General features: G+C 39.6%; 1 protein-coding gene across 5 annotated transcripts in view; it reads left to right on the top strand.

Moving 5' to 3' along the window:
- DHX57 (DExH-box helicase 57) overlaps positions 1-15411 on the top strand; it is a 39003-nt gene that overhangs the window by 15779 nt on the left and 7813 nt on the right. For 3 of the 5 annotated variants that reach the window (XM_088148747.1, XM_088148755.1, XM_088148771.1), the window contains 8 exons: positions 1951-2132; positions 3062-3178; positions 5335-5431; positions 7253-7426; positions 8460-8660; positions 11294-11570; positions 13478-13573; positions 13662-13745. In XM_088148747.1, coding sequence (XP_088004873.1) covers positions 1951-2132; positions 3062-3178; positions 5335-5431; positions 7253-7426; positions 8460-8660; positions 11294-11570; positions 13478-13573; positions 13662-13745 — 1228 coding nt within the window. Of the gene's footprint in view, positions 1-1950; positions 2133-3061; positions 3179-5334; positions 5432-7252; positions 7427-8459; positions 8661-11293; positions 11571-13477; positions 13574-13661; positions 13746-15218; positions 15296-15411 lie in introns of all 5 variants that reach the window. The other 2 variants (XM_088148780.1, XM_088148764.1) reach the window with 2 other exon arrangements.

Consider the following 15411-nt stretch of genomic DNA (forward strand, 5'->3'; position numbering starts at 1 on the left):
GGAAAGGCACTGTGTGCTTTCACTTGTTTTGGAACATGAGCATTAATGTGCATTAGAGCAAAAAGTGCACATTGAGTAAGAGAAAACCAGGGAGACTGGAGTGGACTACACTCCCAGATTAATCACTGGGTTGAAAGGGCTGTAACCTCCTGCCCACTTGCTTAGAAAGTCTATTTATTAGCCCATTTTCCCAGGATCCAGTAAAAAAGAACAAGTATCTAGTTATTGCAGAAATTGGAATATATGACAAAAATGTACAGATATTATCCTGTATAATCATTTTGTGAAAAAGAAGCCTATCTCTTCCTTTTAGTGTTTTTAACCTTTTATTGGTGATACAGAAGATGGGGATAAGCACTGAATGGCCTTTCGTCCATTACAACTTAATTTTTGACCTACTTTAATGGAGGAATTATTATTTTCCAAATGAGATATCCAGACTGTTAATAACAGGTAGCAATAGTGACAGAAGTTCATGTTCTTTCTAGCCTGATGCTTGCAAATATCTCTTAAATCTATTCTTGCCAACCATATCTAAAATGAAATGAAGACTGTATTTGGCAGAGTGGATAGCACTGTGACTGAGCATGGCTTACATCAGTTTAGATCAGTGGTTGTACTGCTGATGAGCAAGGAGGAAGGAGCAAGCTTTATGTTGTATTGACACTGTGAATAAGTCCTACTGAGTAGAATAGTACACTTTTTTTTAACAGGTATGTCTTGGATTGTACTATGAGGCTGCAGTTCTTACAGAGAACTGCACTTAGCAGCATTTAACTCAACAGAACAACTTTAGAACAACTAGAGTGAAAGTGAGGCCTGAAGCGAGATGGTGTTTGTGTCTTTATGTTTTTATGTGGGGGTTGATGTGGGCATTGTTATTGTTGTTATGATTTGGATTGGTTTTAATTTAACCATGGATGTCCTAATCCTTGTTTATATATACTGTAAGATGCCAAGAGTTGTTTTGGCTGCAGTGGGGTAGAGGTGAGAGAGAGAGAGAGAGAGAGAGAGAGAGATTCATTCATTCATTCATTCATTCATTCATTCATTCATTCATTCTACACTTCTGAGTGACTAGATGTAGGATTGCCATATAATTTCTTTGCACTGATGATCAGAAAGAAAATTAAAGGATACAGATGGGTAGATGAAAGGGAAGACCTTTTAAAAATATTGATATTTTTTACTGAAGTTATATAAATTGGTGTCAGTCTTCAGGAATTAATTTCATTCCTGGCTCTGTATAATATAAATAAAATATATGCCAGATGTAATGAATAAGTCAAGTTATACATAATGTACCTGATAAGGTAACACAGCAATCTTGTAACTAGAAAAGATGATAAGTACTGCATTTATTTCAGTTTTTCTTGAAACTATGTTATTTTCTTTGCCAAATTTCCCCATCATCACAACATTTCCAGACCTTTTACATCTTTGATTGCACACAGAATGGATCTCCTTGAATTCCATCTTTGGGATAGGGTAAAGGCCTCGTGTATTCTGTTAGACTCACTGCCCAGCCTGGTCTTGAGCCAAGCTCAGAGAGATCATGTGGGCAAGAAACAAATGTGGCAGAGAGCCAAGGCACTGAAAGGCCTCAAGTAACTCTGGGAAGCTTAATCCAGTGCAATGAAATTCTTTTTGAACTATCCATTTATTTCCTAAATGCTTTCCTTATAGATGCTAAAATTTTGTTTTTAAAAAGCCAATTCTTAAGATACAATGTTCTTTATCAAATTCTAAATGCTGATGTTTGTGCAATAGGATTGCAAAATATATACACAGCCGTACCCAAAAGTGCCCAGTGCCCAATAGTCTAGTTTATCTGTAATTATACAGCACCATTCAGAAAGTATAAGTTTCTGGGTAGAACTATTAACTGCTTGAAAAGCAAGGATAGCTGCTTGCTTTTTTCCCATGACTTATCTCTCTGCATGCATTCAGGTATGTTTTGGAGCACAGCAGTCCATACATGCGCAGAGTAAAACAAACTACCCGCAGGACAAGGACCGCTGCAGAAGAAGTGGAAGAGGATCTAAAGAAAGCTGGCTTGACGGAAGCAACAGTCCTGGATTCAGTCCCAGACCAACAGCTGACTTTCCAACAATTGTTGATACGTTACAAAGGTAGTCTCTCTGATGAACCTGCTGTACCGATTAGTTTCCAAGAATTTCTTCTGTATTTCTAATACAGAGTAATCCATTTTCTGTTTATTGCCTGAAAGTTGTATTCAAAAATTGTAAGGCTATGAAAAAGCCTCTTGCATACCTATCTGTACTAAGACCTCTTTGTGTCAAGGTTTCCCGTCCTCTTTGGAATTTTTCAAGAGAGAGATTCCAAATCCTGGACACTGTCTTTCACAAAATAAAGAATTGGCATGTGAATTCCAACTATGCAACTTGAAAATACTGAATTATAGTTAAAATGATTTCCCTCGGTATATGGGATGGTGGTGAACAGCTGTCAAATGTGTCCATCTTAACTTATTTTTCAATACTCTCTGGGTAGGAAGCAACATCAAACTTTTAAATTCAGTAAATGCGCAGTCACACAGTGGATAGAGAGGACATGGTACTGACTGAAATATGTACTTAGGAGAAATAGGTAAGTGAACAAGCAATCTGGTGTAAGGGATAGTAGAGCTCTGTATATTAGGTCAACAGTGTAATTCAGGTTAACTATTAGCAATAAAGGTATGTCCAAGTGGAAATTCAAGATTCTATTTATTTTATTTGCCATGATTTGTATCCTAGTACCTTAACTGAAATGTTTGTCATGTGAGATTTCAGGATAAGGTAAAGGGTGTGTGAAAGACAAAGTTTTATCTCTGAAAGGTTGAAAATGGATGTAACACTTTAAAGGTGTCAAGGTGGCTTGAAAGAAACTTTTATTATATTGGAAACATAACATCTATTGAAAAACATTGCAGCTGGCTTTCTCTTCCTATCAAGTGTGATATATCTGGTGGTTTGTAGTTTTACTAATTAAATTAACTTTACAACATTTACCTGTTGTGACTATTTCTTCCTGTGCTTATGCATATTTTTCCCCCCAGGGGTTAGCAAATCAGTATTAAAAACAATGGCAAGCATGGATTTAGACAAAGTAAATCTTGAATTAATTGAAGCCTTACTTGAATGGATTGTCAGTGGCAAACATTCGTATCCACCAGGTAACTTAAAAACAGATCAACAACTGAGATTTGTTTTACAAGTTGATTAAACTGAATTGATTGTACCATAAACTCTGTTTCAGTCATACTGTAATCTTTTGAAGTTCTGCTCATTTCCGTTTTTTTTAATGGTAACTAGCTTCTTGACATAAGGTTTTAAAGTGTGATATTCCAAGACACGTGCAAATAATAAAAATACGTTACAACTATCAGCATTATTTTTTTAATTTGAATATTTTTTATATTCGTTCATGAGTTCAGCCTCTTCTAAGTTCCAGCATTTTAAATTTAATAGAAATAGGACAGTCTTCCTGTTGTGATGAGCAACTACATTTTTAGAGAGGGGTTGCATTCAGGCAATAATTTAAAGAAACAAAACTATTTTTACCTGCTCCTCCCTCCTCCCCTCTTCTTTCTCATACACAGCTTAATTATTTTTTTTGTTCCTCCAGTAACTTTTTTTTTCATTTTTCCTTCATAAAAAGTGCTAATAAAAACCTTTTAAATAATTGTGGTTTGTTTAAATAAGGTATTAAAGGTTGTACACAAGAGAATAAGGAACTGGAAGAGAGGAATTGTAAAAACACAATGTCTTTGCAATGAATTAAAACATTATCTGGAGGGTTGTCTGAATTTAAATAAGGCTTCCTTATCATTGCCAGAGATTGGGTTCATGCAAAATGTTAAAACTGGGCTTCTCAAACGGTGGATTGTGGCCCCTGGGGGGCCATGACCAACTTAAAGTGTTTGTATGTGGGGATGTCACAACATTTTAAAAATATAATGATGATGATGGTGATGATGATGATGATGATGAATATAAATATTATGTTTGCTTTATGGTCAAAGACAAAAAAGGGGGGAAGTAAACTACAGTAATGAAATAATATAGAATAAAGAGTAGTAATAGAGGAAAACTCATGAACAAGACCTTTAGGCCAAGTTCCAATTCAAAGTTTAGAATCATAGAATTGTAATCTTGGAAAGGGCCACAAAAGCCATCTATTCCAACCCCCTGCAGTGTGCAGAAAATGTGCAGGAAAACTATCAGCTTCCTAATGGTGATTATAACTGAATAAAGTTTAGATATCTTCATGGAATTATTGGTGCACCAATCCGTTAATAGAATATATGCACTCTGTAGGACAACTCAAGCAATAAGTGAGATGGGGCACTTATTAGCTTGGAGCCCATGACAGTACAATACATGAATAACTATAGCATCACCCAAGTGAAAATAAATGTTCTGAAAAGAATATTAGTGTAACTTCCTTCTAGCACCCTAGACCATAAGACCTTAAACCTTGCTAAGTTAAAAGGTCTCCTGTAAATAACAAAAAGAGTACAAAAGAGGTGTTTAGGTGTAAAGAGTCTATGGGACTGGCCTCCATTATATATAATAGCTTGAGGCCTTAAGTGCTCTCTGCAGATCCAAATCAAGGACTCCTTGATCACGCTAAATGTTTTTTCAGGGCCAAGCTTGCTTGTTTAATTACTTGTTTAATGCCATCTGCCACTGGCTTTTAATATGTTTATAAACGATATAATACAATGTCCCTGATACAATAAATAACAATGGTAATACAAGTAACAAAACACCTGTAATACACAGATAAAACAAAACGAAGGTAGATAGTCAGCACTTAACATATAAACAAGAACAGAACCCATAAAGTAGATTGCAGTACTTCAAATTCTCTCCAGAATAATTTTGTTTTTAATAGACACTTTAAAAATTATTTTGAAACATTTTTAAAAGTTTTAGAGACAACATTTCATATAGGAAAGCAACATTTATGTGCATGAAGCAACATACATTATGGATATCTGCAGGGGCAGTGAATGACATGTGCATGTGATACACATTCAAAAGGCGCACAGCTTTGATCACCCCAACATGCCCTCCATTTTGACATCATTGACCACCCCACCTATTACCCCCAATAATAATATAAGGCATTGGTTGTGGGGGGGGTTTCCAACATGGAAGTACTTTCTGCATTGGGAAAATGTAAAATATGAAGCAGCAGAGAGGAATCTGAGAAAAAAAAATGGGTACTTACTATATATAAATATGGCAGTGAAGGAAACAAAATAGCTCCTGATTTTTAAGAGATTTTTCTACTCATTTTACTATTTTACTAACCCATGTTTAGGTGCAGTGCTGATATTTTTGCCAGGCCTAGCAGAAATTCAAGCATTATATAAGCAGTTGCAGTTTAATGCCTTGTTCAACAACCGACACAGCAAACGGTACGTCATGCCTTTTTTAATTCACTTTTTAAAAGGAAAAAAAGAGAAACGGATATTTTAGTCTCTTCAGTGAATTTAGGCATTTTATTCAAACATCAGATAACTTTTCTTCTCCAGACACCATTATTCTTCTGCCCTGGAATATAGCCACTGTTAGTGAATGCTTGTACAGTAATATTCCATGCTTCTAAGTAGAACTTTTGAAGATGACACTGATACAGTAATGGCTTCAGAATTGTGCTGCAAAATGATTGGAATTTGGTTATTGAACCAATAGCTTGATAAATGTATATTAGTTTATTCCTTAGTACTTTAACCATGTTAAAATCATACCTGGGTAGGTGCTGCAAAGAGAAGGCAGATCTCCTGAATCCCAATAGATTACATTGCTTCAAGGCAGCGACCTGGAACATGCCCACTCTGTCAGTTCTGGTGGGATGAGCAGAAGCAATTGAAGACAGGTGGTCCTACAAATAACCTGTCCCTATGCTGTGTAGGACTTATAGGTGATAGTCAGCACCTTGAATTATACCCAAAACAGCACTGGGATCCAGTGCAGTTCATGGAGCAGAACTATTACATGGGTGTACAGTGGAGAGGCCAAAACACCTGCACCACTGCATTCTGCAGCTTCTGAATACACTTCAAGGGCATGTAGAACAGAGTACAATAATCCAAACAGGAGGTGACAAAGGCATGAGTGACTGTGAGTAAGGTCTCCTGATCCAGGAATGTGCACAGTGGGTACACAAGATGAATTTGTGCAAAGGTTTTCATAGCCATGGCTGCCACCTCCTCAAGCAGGAGCTGTGAGGACTCCCAAATTGTACACCAACTCTGCCTGGGGGAGTGCTATCTAATTTAGAGATGAAGATGGAAAATTTCTGGATCTGGGAGGCTTCAGGACCCATACCCATTTTGTTGTGTCAGGGTTAAGCCGCAACGTGTTCTTTCCCATTCAGATCATCACAACCTTCAGACACTGGGTAAGAATCTGAGCAGCATCACCTGGTTGGCCCAGGCAGAGATGTACAACTGAGTATCATTAGCATACTGATGATACTTCTCCCTGTGTCACTGGCTGATTTCACCCAGCAGCTTCTTGTAGATATTGAAAAGGAGTGAGGAGAGAATAGAACCCTGCAATATCTTGTAAAGCAGAGGCTAGGGCTAGACCTCTCCATCAGCTACCAACTTAGCCTTAGCATCAACTGGAATTGGCCTTGAAGGGAAGAGGAGAACCACCACAAAACAGTCGTCTCTCACAAAAGGGGCTCATCATTCTTACTAGTGATAATCCCTTTGAGATAGCTGTTCTCTGTTCTGGATTTCAATTTCCATCAGGCCCAGCCATCATGGTCAGTGACCAGGGCTGGGGAAACTTAGCTGAAAATATCAAGAGGGCACCAAACTGGCGAAGTTGATGTATGTACAGTGCTACCTTTCATGTTTCTTTGGTTAAACTTAGAGGGTTCAATCTCTCTGTGCATGCAGCTATATAACATATATGTTTCTCCATCTTGTTTCTGAAAGAGAAGGTTGAACTTTCCCCAAGAGCATACTAAACATTGTTGCTGGAGGTGCCATTTCCAAAATACTGTATTGATGGTATTGAAGAGTATATGTAATACAAGCATCCTATCAATATATGGGCAATTGTATCAATCACTGATGTGGCTCATTTAGCATAAAAAATCAGAGGTGTATTCCAAAGAAGAATGGGAATTTCCCAATTTTGGTTATGTGAAAAAAGTAATATGCAGATGAAACAAATGTTCACAAAAAAATCCTCCGCACCTGTTCTCTAATCTTTTCTCCTAGCTGCATTCTGTATCCTCTCCATTCAACCCTTTCCAGTGAAGAGCAGCAGTCTGTATTCCTCCAGCCTCCTCCTGGCATCACCAAGATAATCATATCCACAAACATTGCAGAAACGTCCCTGACTGTTAATGATGTGGTCTATGTGATTGACTCAGGAAAGATGAAAGAAAAAAGGTATTTAGAGAATCTGGGGGAGGAACTGGATAAGAACCCAGGACGATAAACCACGCAGAAATGACCTGTTCATGCAGTACAGGTAGTCCTCACTTAACAACCACAATTGGGACCGGCAGCTCCATCACTAAGTGCCGCAGTCACTAAGTGGATAATCACATGACCGTGACGGACTTACATCACTTCCCGTATGATCATTAAGCAAGTCACTGTGGCTGTTAAGTGAAACATCATGTGACTGTAGCTTATGATTTTACTTCCGCGTTCTCCATTAACTCTGTCACAAACCGGGTGGGAAGCATGCAAATTGCGATCACGTGACCACATAATGCTGTGATAGTTGTAAATGTGCACTAGTTGCAAAGCGCCTGAATGGCGATCACTTGACTGTGGGATGCTACAAAGGTCTTAAATGTGAGGACTGGTCGCAAAGCTGTTTTTCTTTTTTTTTTTTACATTGTCATAACTTTGAACAGTCACTAAACGAGGCAGTAGGTAAGCGAGGACTACCTGTATTCATATTCTAGTTTTGGGAAACAGGATTTAGATTGCAAAAGTCAAGGTAATTCTGCAGTATCTGTTACATTCACATTTCACTTGATTTTCTTTTCTTGACATACTTTTTCCTGTTTTTTCTTGTGAACATTTTAAAAGAGAAACTTGTAACATTTTAATTGATGGTTTGTAATGTTTTATAAGGATGCTATGTTTTTTGCTAGCGTTGATCAACTTTAGACTGTAAATCTTCAAGCAGTGATTTGTTTTTTAAAAAGCATGTTTGTGAATAAGGATAAAGATTGTAAAACAATGGCCTGGTTCATATATCGTAGTAAGCTATAATGTAATTCAACTTTGGCTTATTGTGTTATGTGAACCTTTGTGGCTCATTTCACAAACTATAAATAAAACCATAGTTTAGCAGAAGATTTAAACAATTACCTAGAAGCACCACACTCAATGTTATACTTCCTAACTCATGACCTATCATCTACTGTAATACTGCAAACACAGTTCTGTATTTTCATTCTGATAGATATGATACAAGCAAGGGCATGGAAAGCCTGGAGGATTCATATGTGTCTAAAGCCAATGCCTTGCAAAGAAAAGGACGAGCAGGCCGTGTAGCTTCTGGGGTTTGCTTTCATCTTTTCAGTAGCCATCATTATAAACATCGCCTTTTAAAGCAGCAGTTGCCTGAGATACATCGAGTGCCTTTGGAACAGCTTTGTCTCAGGTAAGTAATTATTTTGCAAAATATTGTGGTATTTTCCAACTAAACCTCAACACATCATGTTGGTTCATCTTGTAAATACAAATTTTCTGTTCTCAGTTGTTTTCTCCTATTTCTTCCTAATCCTTACTTCTACCCCTTAGTAGCTTGCTTCTTGGTAAAAGTGCAAGTTGATTGCCTGATTTTTCCTGAGTAGCTTACTGTGAGTGGCAAGAGACCAGTGATCAGAACATTTCCAGCTCTAAGCTGGCAGAAACATCTTTTCTTTAGGCAGGACATTAATACTATAGGCCATTAAACAGATTTATTCATTCCAGTGTCCCAAATTAAATCATAATTAATAATCAATCAATAAACATTATCAAATAAAACAAGAGTTATAAGGACAATCAGATAATAAGCAATTGACAATTTGTGGGGAATATAGCACAATGAGTTATTTGAAGCTAGCAGACAAAGCAAATAAGAGTGAGAATGAGAATTTAGCTCATTATTCAATTCAGTGAGAGAAAGACAAGGGATTCAGAATTACATATTCCATTTAATGAGAAAAAGGTGAAGCTGGAGTTGAGAGAATGGTAGACAAAGGGGAAGGCTTCAAGAATCTATCTGCATTACCCAGTGTTCAGCTATAGGAGAAGGCAGAAAGAGAATAATAGAATAGCAACTCTTGCCACAACAAAAAATACTAGAATTTTGGAGGCTTCCTGCCATAACAAAGAAGGTAAGAAACTTGCAGGATACAGCATTCTCTCTCTCTCTCTCTCTCTCACGCACACTTAAGGGGGAGCACTTTTTGCACAGGCATGTCTTAGAAATGGAGAATAAAATACAATGTTTCTGGACTGAAAGAGAGAAAGCAGGAGGAAAAAAGAGTATTTTTTTCTTTTGTAACTTGTGAACAGAGTTCCTTCCTCCAACAAAGGGAGAGGAAAGAAGATGTGGGGTCTTTATCAGTAACTTCTATGCTAATGCTCTTCAGTTGTATCTGCTCAGTGCATTTCTTGGTTTTCTGAAACATGGAGCTAAATTGAGGGTACAGCTTAGAGGACAGGAGCAAATTAGGTAGTAAGTAACTTGAGGTAGTGAAAGCACCCCCACCTCCCATTGCTGCCAGGATCTTGTTACAGGTAGCCCTTGCTTAACTACCACAATTGGGATCAGAATTTAGGTTGCTAAGCAATGTGGTCATTAAGCGAAACATCATGCGAACATTTCGCTTAGCAACCACAATCCCAGGACTCCTGGCTGCCATCGTTAAGTGAGAGTCGTGGGTCGTTAGGCAAGGCAACTTCCTGTTGGTTTCCCACAATCAAGTCAGTGGGGAAGCCAGCAGGAAGTTGCAAGCCCCAGGTGCTGCTGGGTGGGGGAGGGAGCAAGGGGGTGCATGGGAGGGTCAGGAAGGGTATGCGGGGGTGCGGTATGGGTCGGGTGCACAAGGGCCTCCAGACCACTTGGATTTTCAGCTCCAGAATCGAGAGGTTTCTGAAACCTCTCCACTCTGGAGCTGAAAATCCTCCATGGCTGAAAATCCTGCTTGGATTTTGACATGGGTGTTTTCAGCCAGCCCCAGAGTCGAGAGGACTCCCTCTTCTCTCTGGGGGCTGGCTTAAAAAGCTCCATGCCAAAATCTTGCTTGGATTTCAGCTTGGAGCTTTTTCAGCCAGTCTCCAGAGATTTTGGCACAGAGCTTTTTCAGCCAGCCTCCAGAGTCGAGAAGGAGTCCTCTTGGCACACAGCAGCAGCTTACAACCTTCTCTGTCAACTTCCCCATTGAGTTTCTGGAGAAGCCAGTAGGGAAGATTGCAGATGGCGATCACAGAATTGCAGGGAACTTGGCAACCAGTCGTAAGTGTGAACTGATTGCCAAGGGCCCAGATCGCAATCACATGACCACAGGGGCACTGCAACGGTTTTAACTTCAGGAACGGGTTGTAAGTCCCTTCATTCAGCACCCTTGTAAATTCAAACGGTCACTAAATGAATGGTCGTTAAGCAAGGACTACCTGTATTTGTGAAGGTCATGTTTCAGCATTCAACCATGGATAATGAAGTCACAGGTAATAAGATTTTAAGCCTATGGGGGTGGGGTTAGATTCTGGAACATTGGGAAATGGAAAAAAATTGCCCCAAATACAAGAAGCAATCAGAAATAAGTATTTTTTGTCAATCAATCAATCAATCAATTTTATTTCGGTCCTAGACCAGCATAAAGTACTTTTTGTATCTTGAACAAAGTAAGAACATTCAAAATTAATGGAGGAATTGTATGCTAGATTCTTGTCAACCTCACTGGGTAGACCAGAACAAGAAATCAACTCCAAAGGAAGGCTAAGACTACTTTTATTGAGATTAGCTATAATGACAGAATCTTGCAAGTCTGATTGTGCTGTATCTCCTCCTCCTTTTTATAGTTCAATGAATTAAAGAGGTGTCTGAGCCACTTCCGAGTATTACCTGTCTGTTGTGGATGTAAAAGATGTTTCACACATACACACACCATTGCACTGGCAGATCTAGCATATCTCTGTCAAGGCCATTTTCTCACTCTCTATAATTCTGTACTTCCTTGCATGCACCAAATAGCAGACTGGGGTGCTGGTAATTTGCTTTGACTGAACATTTTTTTTTTCCAGAATAAAGATTTTGGAAATGTTCTCCACACATGGATTTCATTTAGTGTTATCACAACTTATTGAGCCACCGACAGCTGAATCTATAAATGCATCAAAGATGCGGTTGCAGGATGTAGGAGCCTTAACATCAGATGAAAACCTTACTCCCTTGGGGCATCATTTGGCTTCCTTGCCTGTTGATGTGAGGGTTGGGAAATTAATGCTCCTTGGCACCATCTTTCGCTGTCTGGATCCTGCACTAACAATAGCAGCAAGCAGGGCTCACAAGTCACCTTTTGTAAGTATTATTATGATAATCTAGGGTTCCCAAACTGTGGTTTGTGGCAGTTTCAAGTGAGAGGGCCATACTTGGTCCCGCTTTATCTGGACATGGGCAGCCTTCACTGAGCCCCTAGTATTGGATGTAGAACTGTCCTTCAATAGTCTTTGCACTCATAGCAGCTCCTGCAATAGACTCAACCTGCTCCTAAGCACCAGCTTAGCTAAGATTGAGGTGTTCTTGCCTAGTCTCACCTTCCCCTTCTTCCATGGGTGGCTCTTTCTGGGTGTGTTTTTGGGAGGCATCACACTGGGTCCTGGCACTGAGCCTGTGCACCTGTCTGGACAGCCCATGCTTGCCTTCTGTCATGATGGATTGTGTTCTCCTGCAAGAAGTAGAAAAGGTGCCATGCTTGGGCTGCCTGTTTATTTGGGAAGCCTTGTCAAAATGCAGCCTGACAATAACAACAAATCTTTATTACCATCTTTAGGCCAGAAAACTCTGCCAGAAAACACTAAATAGATATACAAACAGTTAAAATTATTGATAAGACTAAAAAGTTGGTATAACATACATTAAAATTACATAATGAAATTAGTATAACAATAATACAAATATCAGTGACGATCACCAGTATTAACGGTGGTCTTTAGTTATAGGTGGGACAAATAGAACAAATAGAGGCACAAAATTGAGCAACCTGAAAAGATACATGACAGTCCTGGTCAGATAGAAGAAGTGACAGATAAGCATGGTGCTCTCTGCCAGGGTGGTTCTTTAAATTTTAATCTTTATACAGGTAGTCCTCACTTAATAACAGTAGTTGGGACCAGAATTTCCATCACTAAGTGATGCGGTTGTAAAGCGCAATGTAACATGACCGCATCATTTAGCACAGCAATCCTGGCAATTCCCATTGCTGTCATTAAGTGAAAATTGCAGGTCATTAAGCAAGGACCTCATGTGACTGTGACTTGCAACTTCCTGCCGGCTTCTCACAAGCAAAGTCAATGGGGAAGCTATCTGGGTTGCAAGTCCCAGGTGGCTCTCAAGCAGGCCAGGGGCTGAGTGAGTACTAGGAGTGGAGAGAGGTGCTGCGATGAGTGTGTGCAGGCTGGGGAGGGTGTGCTGTGGCATCACACGAGTGTGTGTGGGCTGGGGAGGGGTTGCTGTGACATCGCATGACTACGTGTGGGCTGGGAGGGGGCACTACGCATGCTACAGAGTACAAGATCACTAGGATCTCATATTCTGTAGCAGGCTCCTCGGGAGAAAAAGCAGCAGGAATGACTTGCACCCTTTCCTGCCAGCTTCCCCATTGACTTTGCTTGCAGGAAGCTGGCAGGGAAGGTTGCAAATGGCAAATCTCATGACTGTGGGATGCTGCAACAGTCATAAATGTGAGCTGGTTGCCAAGCATCCAGATGACAATCTCATGACTGTAGGGATGGTGTGACAGCCAGAACTTCAAGAACTGGTCATAAGTACCACTTGTTCAATGCCATCAGAACTTTGAGCAGTCACTGAACAAGTTGTCGTTACCCAAGGACTACCTGTAGATGAATGTCTTCTGAGATTCCCTGTAAAGAGAGCAACATAAGCATGTGGCTTATGGACTCCACAGAGCCATCCCCACATGGGCATGTGCTGCTGAAGAGGGGTGTTTTTATAATTTCCCACAGGACTGCAGAGGGTAGTGCTTCTTGGCCTTTGGCTAAGGTCAAGTGTAGCCTGACAGTTTTATTAATGGGGGCAGTCAATTAATGTATTATTTTACAGGGTCTTAACACCACCAATTTTGAGAAGTTCTACTGTAATTCATTCCTATTTATGCATAGGATTTAGATAAATTCTATACAACTCAGACTGAATTTTAATTTTAGATATATTAGCTGTGTAATGGAGCATTTTTATCAATTATAAAGATTTCTCCATGGGACAAAAAAGAGGAGGCATTCAAGAAAAAGCTGGAATTTTCCATAGGAAACAGTGATTATCTGGCTGTCCTCCAAGCATATAAGGTAAGAGATAAGAAATTCACTTTGTAGAACATCTTGATATCCTTTTGTATTTTTTGGATTAAATAGTAATGTGATATTTTAAATTTAGGGGTGGTGCCGTTCTTCAAAAGAGAGCTCTCAAGCAAGTTACACATTTTGCAGACAAAACTTTTTATCAGAAAATGTTCTTCAGGTAAAAAATAAAATATTTTTATTTTGTATTTTTACTTATAGAAGTGTTTTGGTAACCCTGTAAAATAATTTATTCCATTACCTGCTTCTTGTTGTGCCATATCTTTTTCCCTTGTACATAACTTGAACAATTTTAGGCCAGGTTTGTTTATGCTGTTATTCTATTTCATTTCATTATGCATATGGCTCTGGATGGTGGACTATATGGTTCCAGGAAAAAAAAAGATAGATAATTTGCACTTATGTAGAAGTCATATTCAATTCATATGGCTGATCAGCCTCCTCCTTTGTACCTCATTGTTGCTCCCTGTGCGAATATGTTTTCAAAAAGCACCCAGTGTGGTGCATGTTGTAAAAAAAGGTGCTGGGAAGAGACAAGATGAAATAATACAAGTAATGAATTTTGGTTGCTGTTACTGATTTTCACATTGACGAGCCTTTGGGAAACCACTGAAGATCATCAAGGTTGACTAGAAATAATTCAGAAATCACCACCTTTAGTCACATATGGTTATAGTTGGGAGCTGTCAGGTTCAGCCCAAAGAACTCCAGGAGACAATGCAGATACAGTTCTGTTGCGTTTATTAGCTACAACCTCCAGACAGAAAATCTCCCCAGACTGAACCCTAGTTCCCATGCCAGGCAGCCACAATACCGTGAATTCCTTAGGGAGGTGCCAGCCTCATCTTCTTGAACTTCCCATGCTCCTGCTGGGGGCTAAGAACGTGCTTATCTCCCTGAGCCTGGCCTTCATAAGTCCATTCCATCACAGGAGCTAACATATTGAGACCCAATAACTATGTATATATTTTCACCATATATTTATGTTTTTTTATTATACACACACACACACACACACACACACACACACACATACACATACACTGTGTGCACAATTATTAGGCAAGTTGTATTTTTGAGGATGAATTTCATTATTAAACAACTACAGTGGTACCTCTAGTTACGAACTTAATCCATTCCGTGACTCTGGTTGCAACTCGAGTTGGTCTCAAGTCAAGGTAAAGTTTCCCATAAGGTTCAATGTAAATACGGCTAATCCGCCCTCCGAATTTGGTTGCACCCCGAGGTAAATTTCCCCCATAAGGTTCAATGTAAATACAGCTAAACAGTTCTGAAACATATGCATTTTATTTTTAAACCTCAAAAACCTGAAAAAAAGTACAGTACAGCACAGTATGAAGAGGGAGAATGGGGTGGGGAGGCAGTTATTGTTTGGAGGGAGAGTCCCCCTCCAAAGGGACATCGGGGAGATCTCCTTCAGGGGTTTCCTCTCTTCTTTGCCTCTTAGCTGCAGGCTCAGTTCTGGGGAAAAACCTGTCTAAAGTCAGTTGCCAGCCTGCTCTGCATTTTCTTTGGAGCCATGCTGACAAGCACACCAAAAACCTTCCAAACGCCACAAAACATACCACAAGCCTCACCGAACGTCTCCTTGCTACCACGATCTCGCCCACAGGAAGCCGCGACCGCGTGGCAGCAGGGAAAATGGCCGCAGATCCGGTTCGTAACTCGAGGCGGAGTTCGCAAGTAGAGGTAAATTTTTGGGGCCGGAGCTGATCGTATCTCGAAAAATTCGTAAGGAGGGGCGTTCGTAACTAGAGGTACCACTGTACAGTGCTCTCGGTCAATCCAAAATGTTAATAAACCTC

Source organism: Python bivittatus, unplaced genomic scaffold (assembly GCF_059951505.1).
Source record: "Python bivittatus isolate LINGU-HERP-01145 unplaced genomic scaffold, Pbiv_v1 ctg000020_np1212, whole genome shotgun sequence".
Classification (NCBI taxonomy): Eukaryota; Metazoa; Chordata; class Lepidosauria; order Squamata; family Pythonidae; genus Python; species Python bivittatus.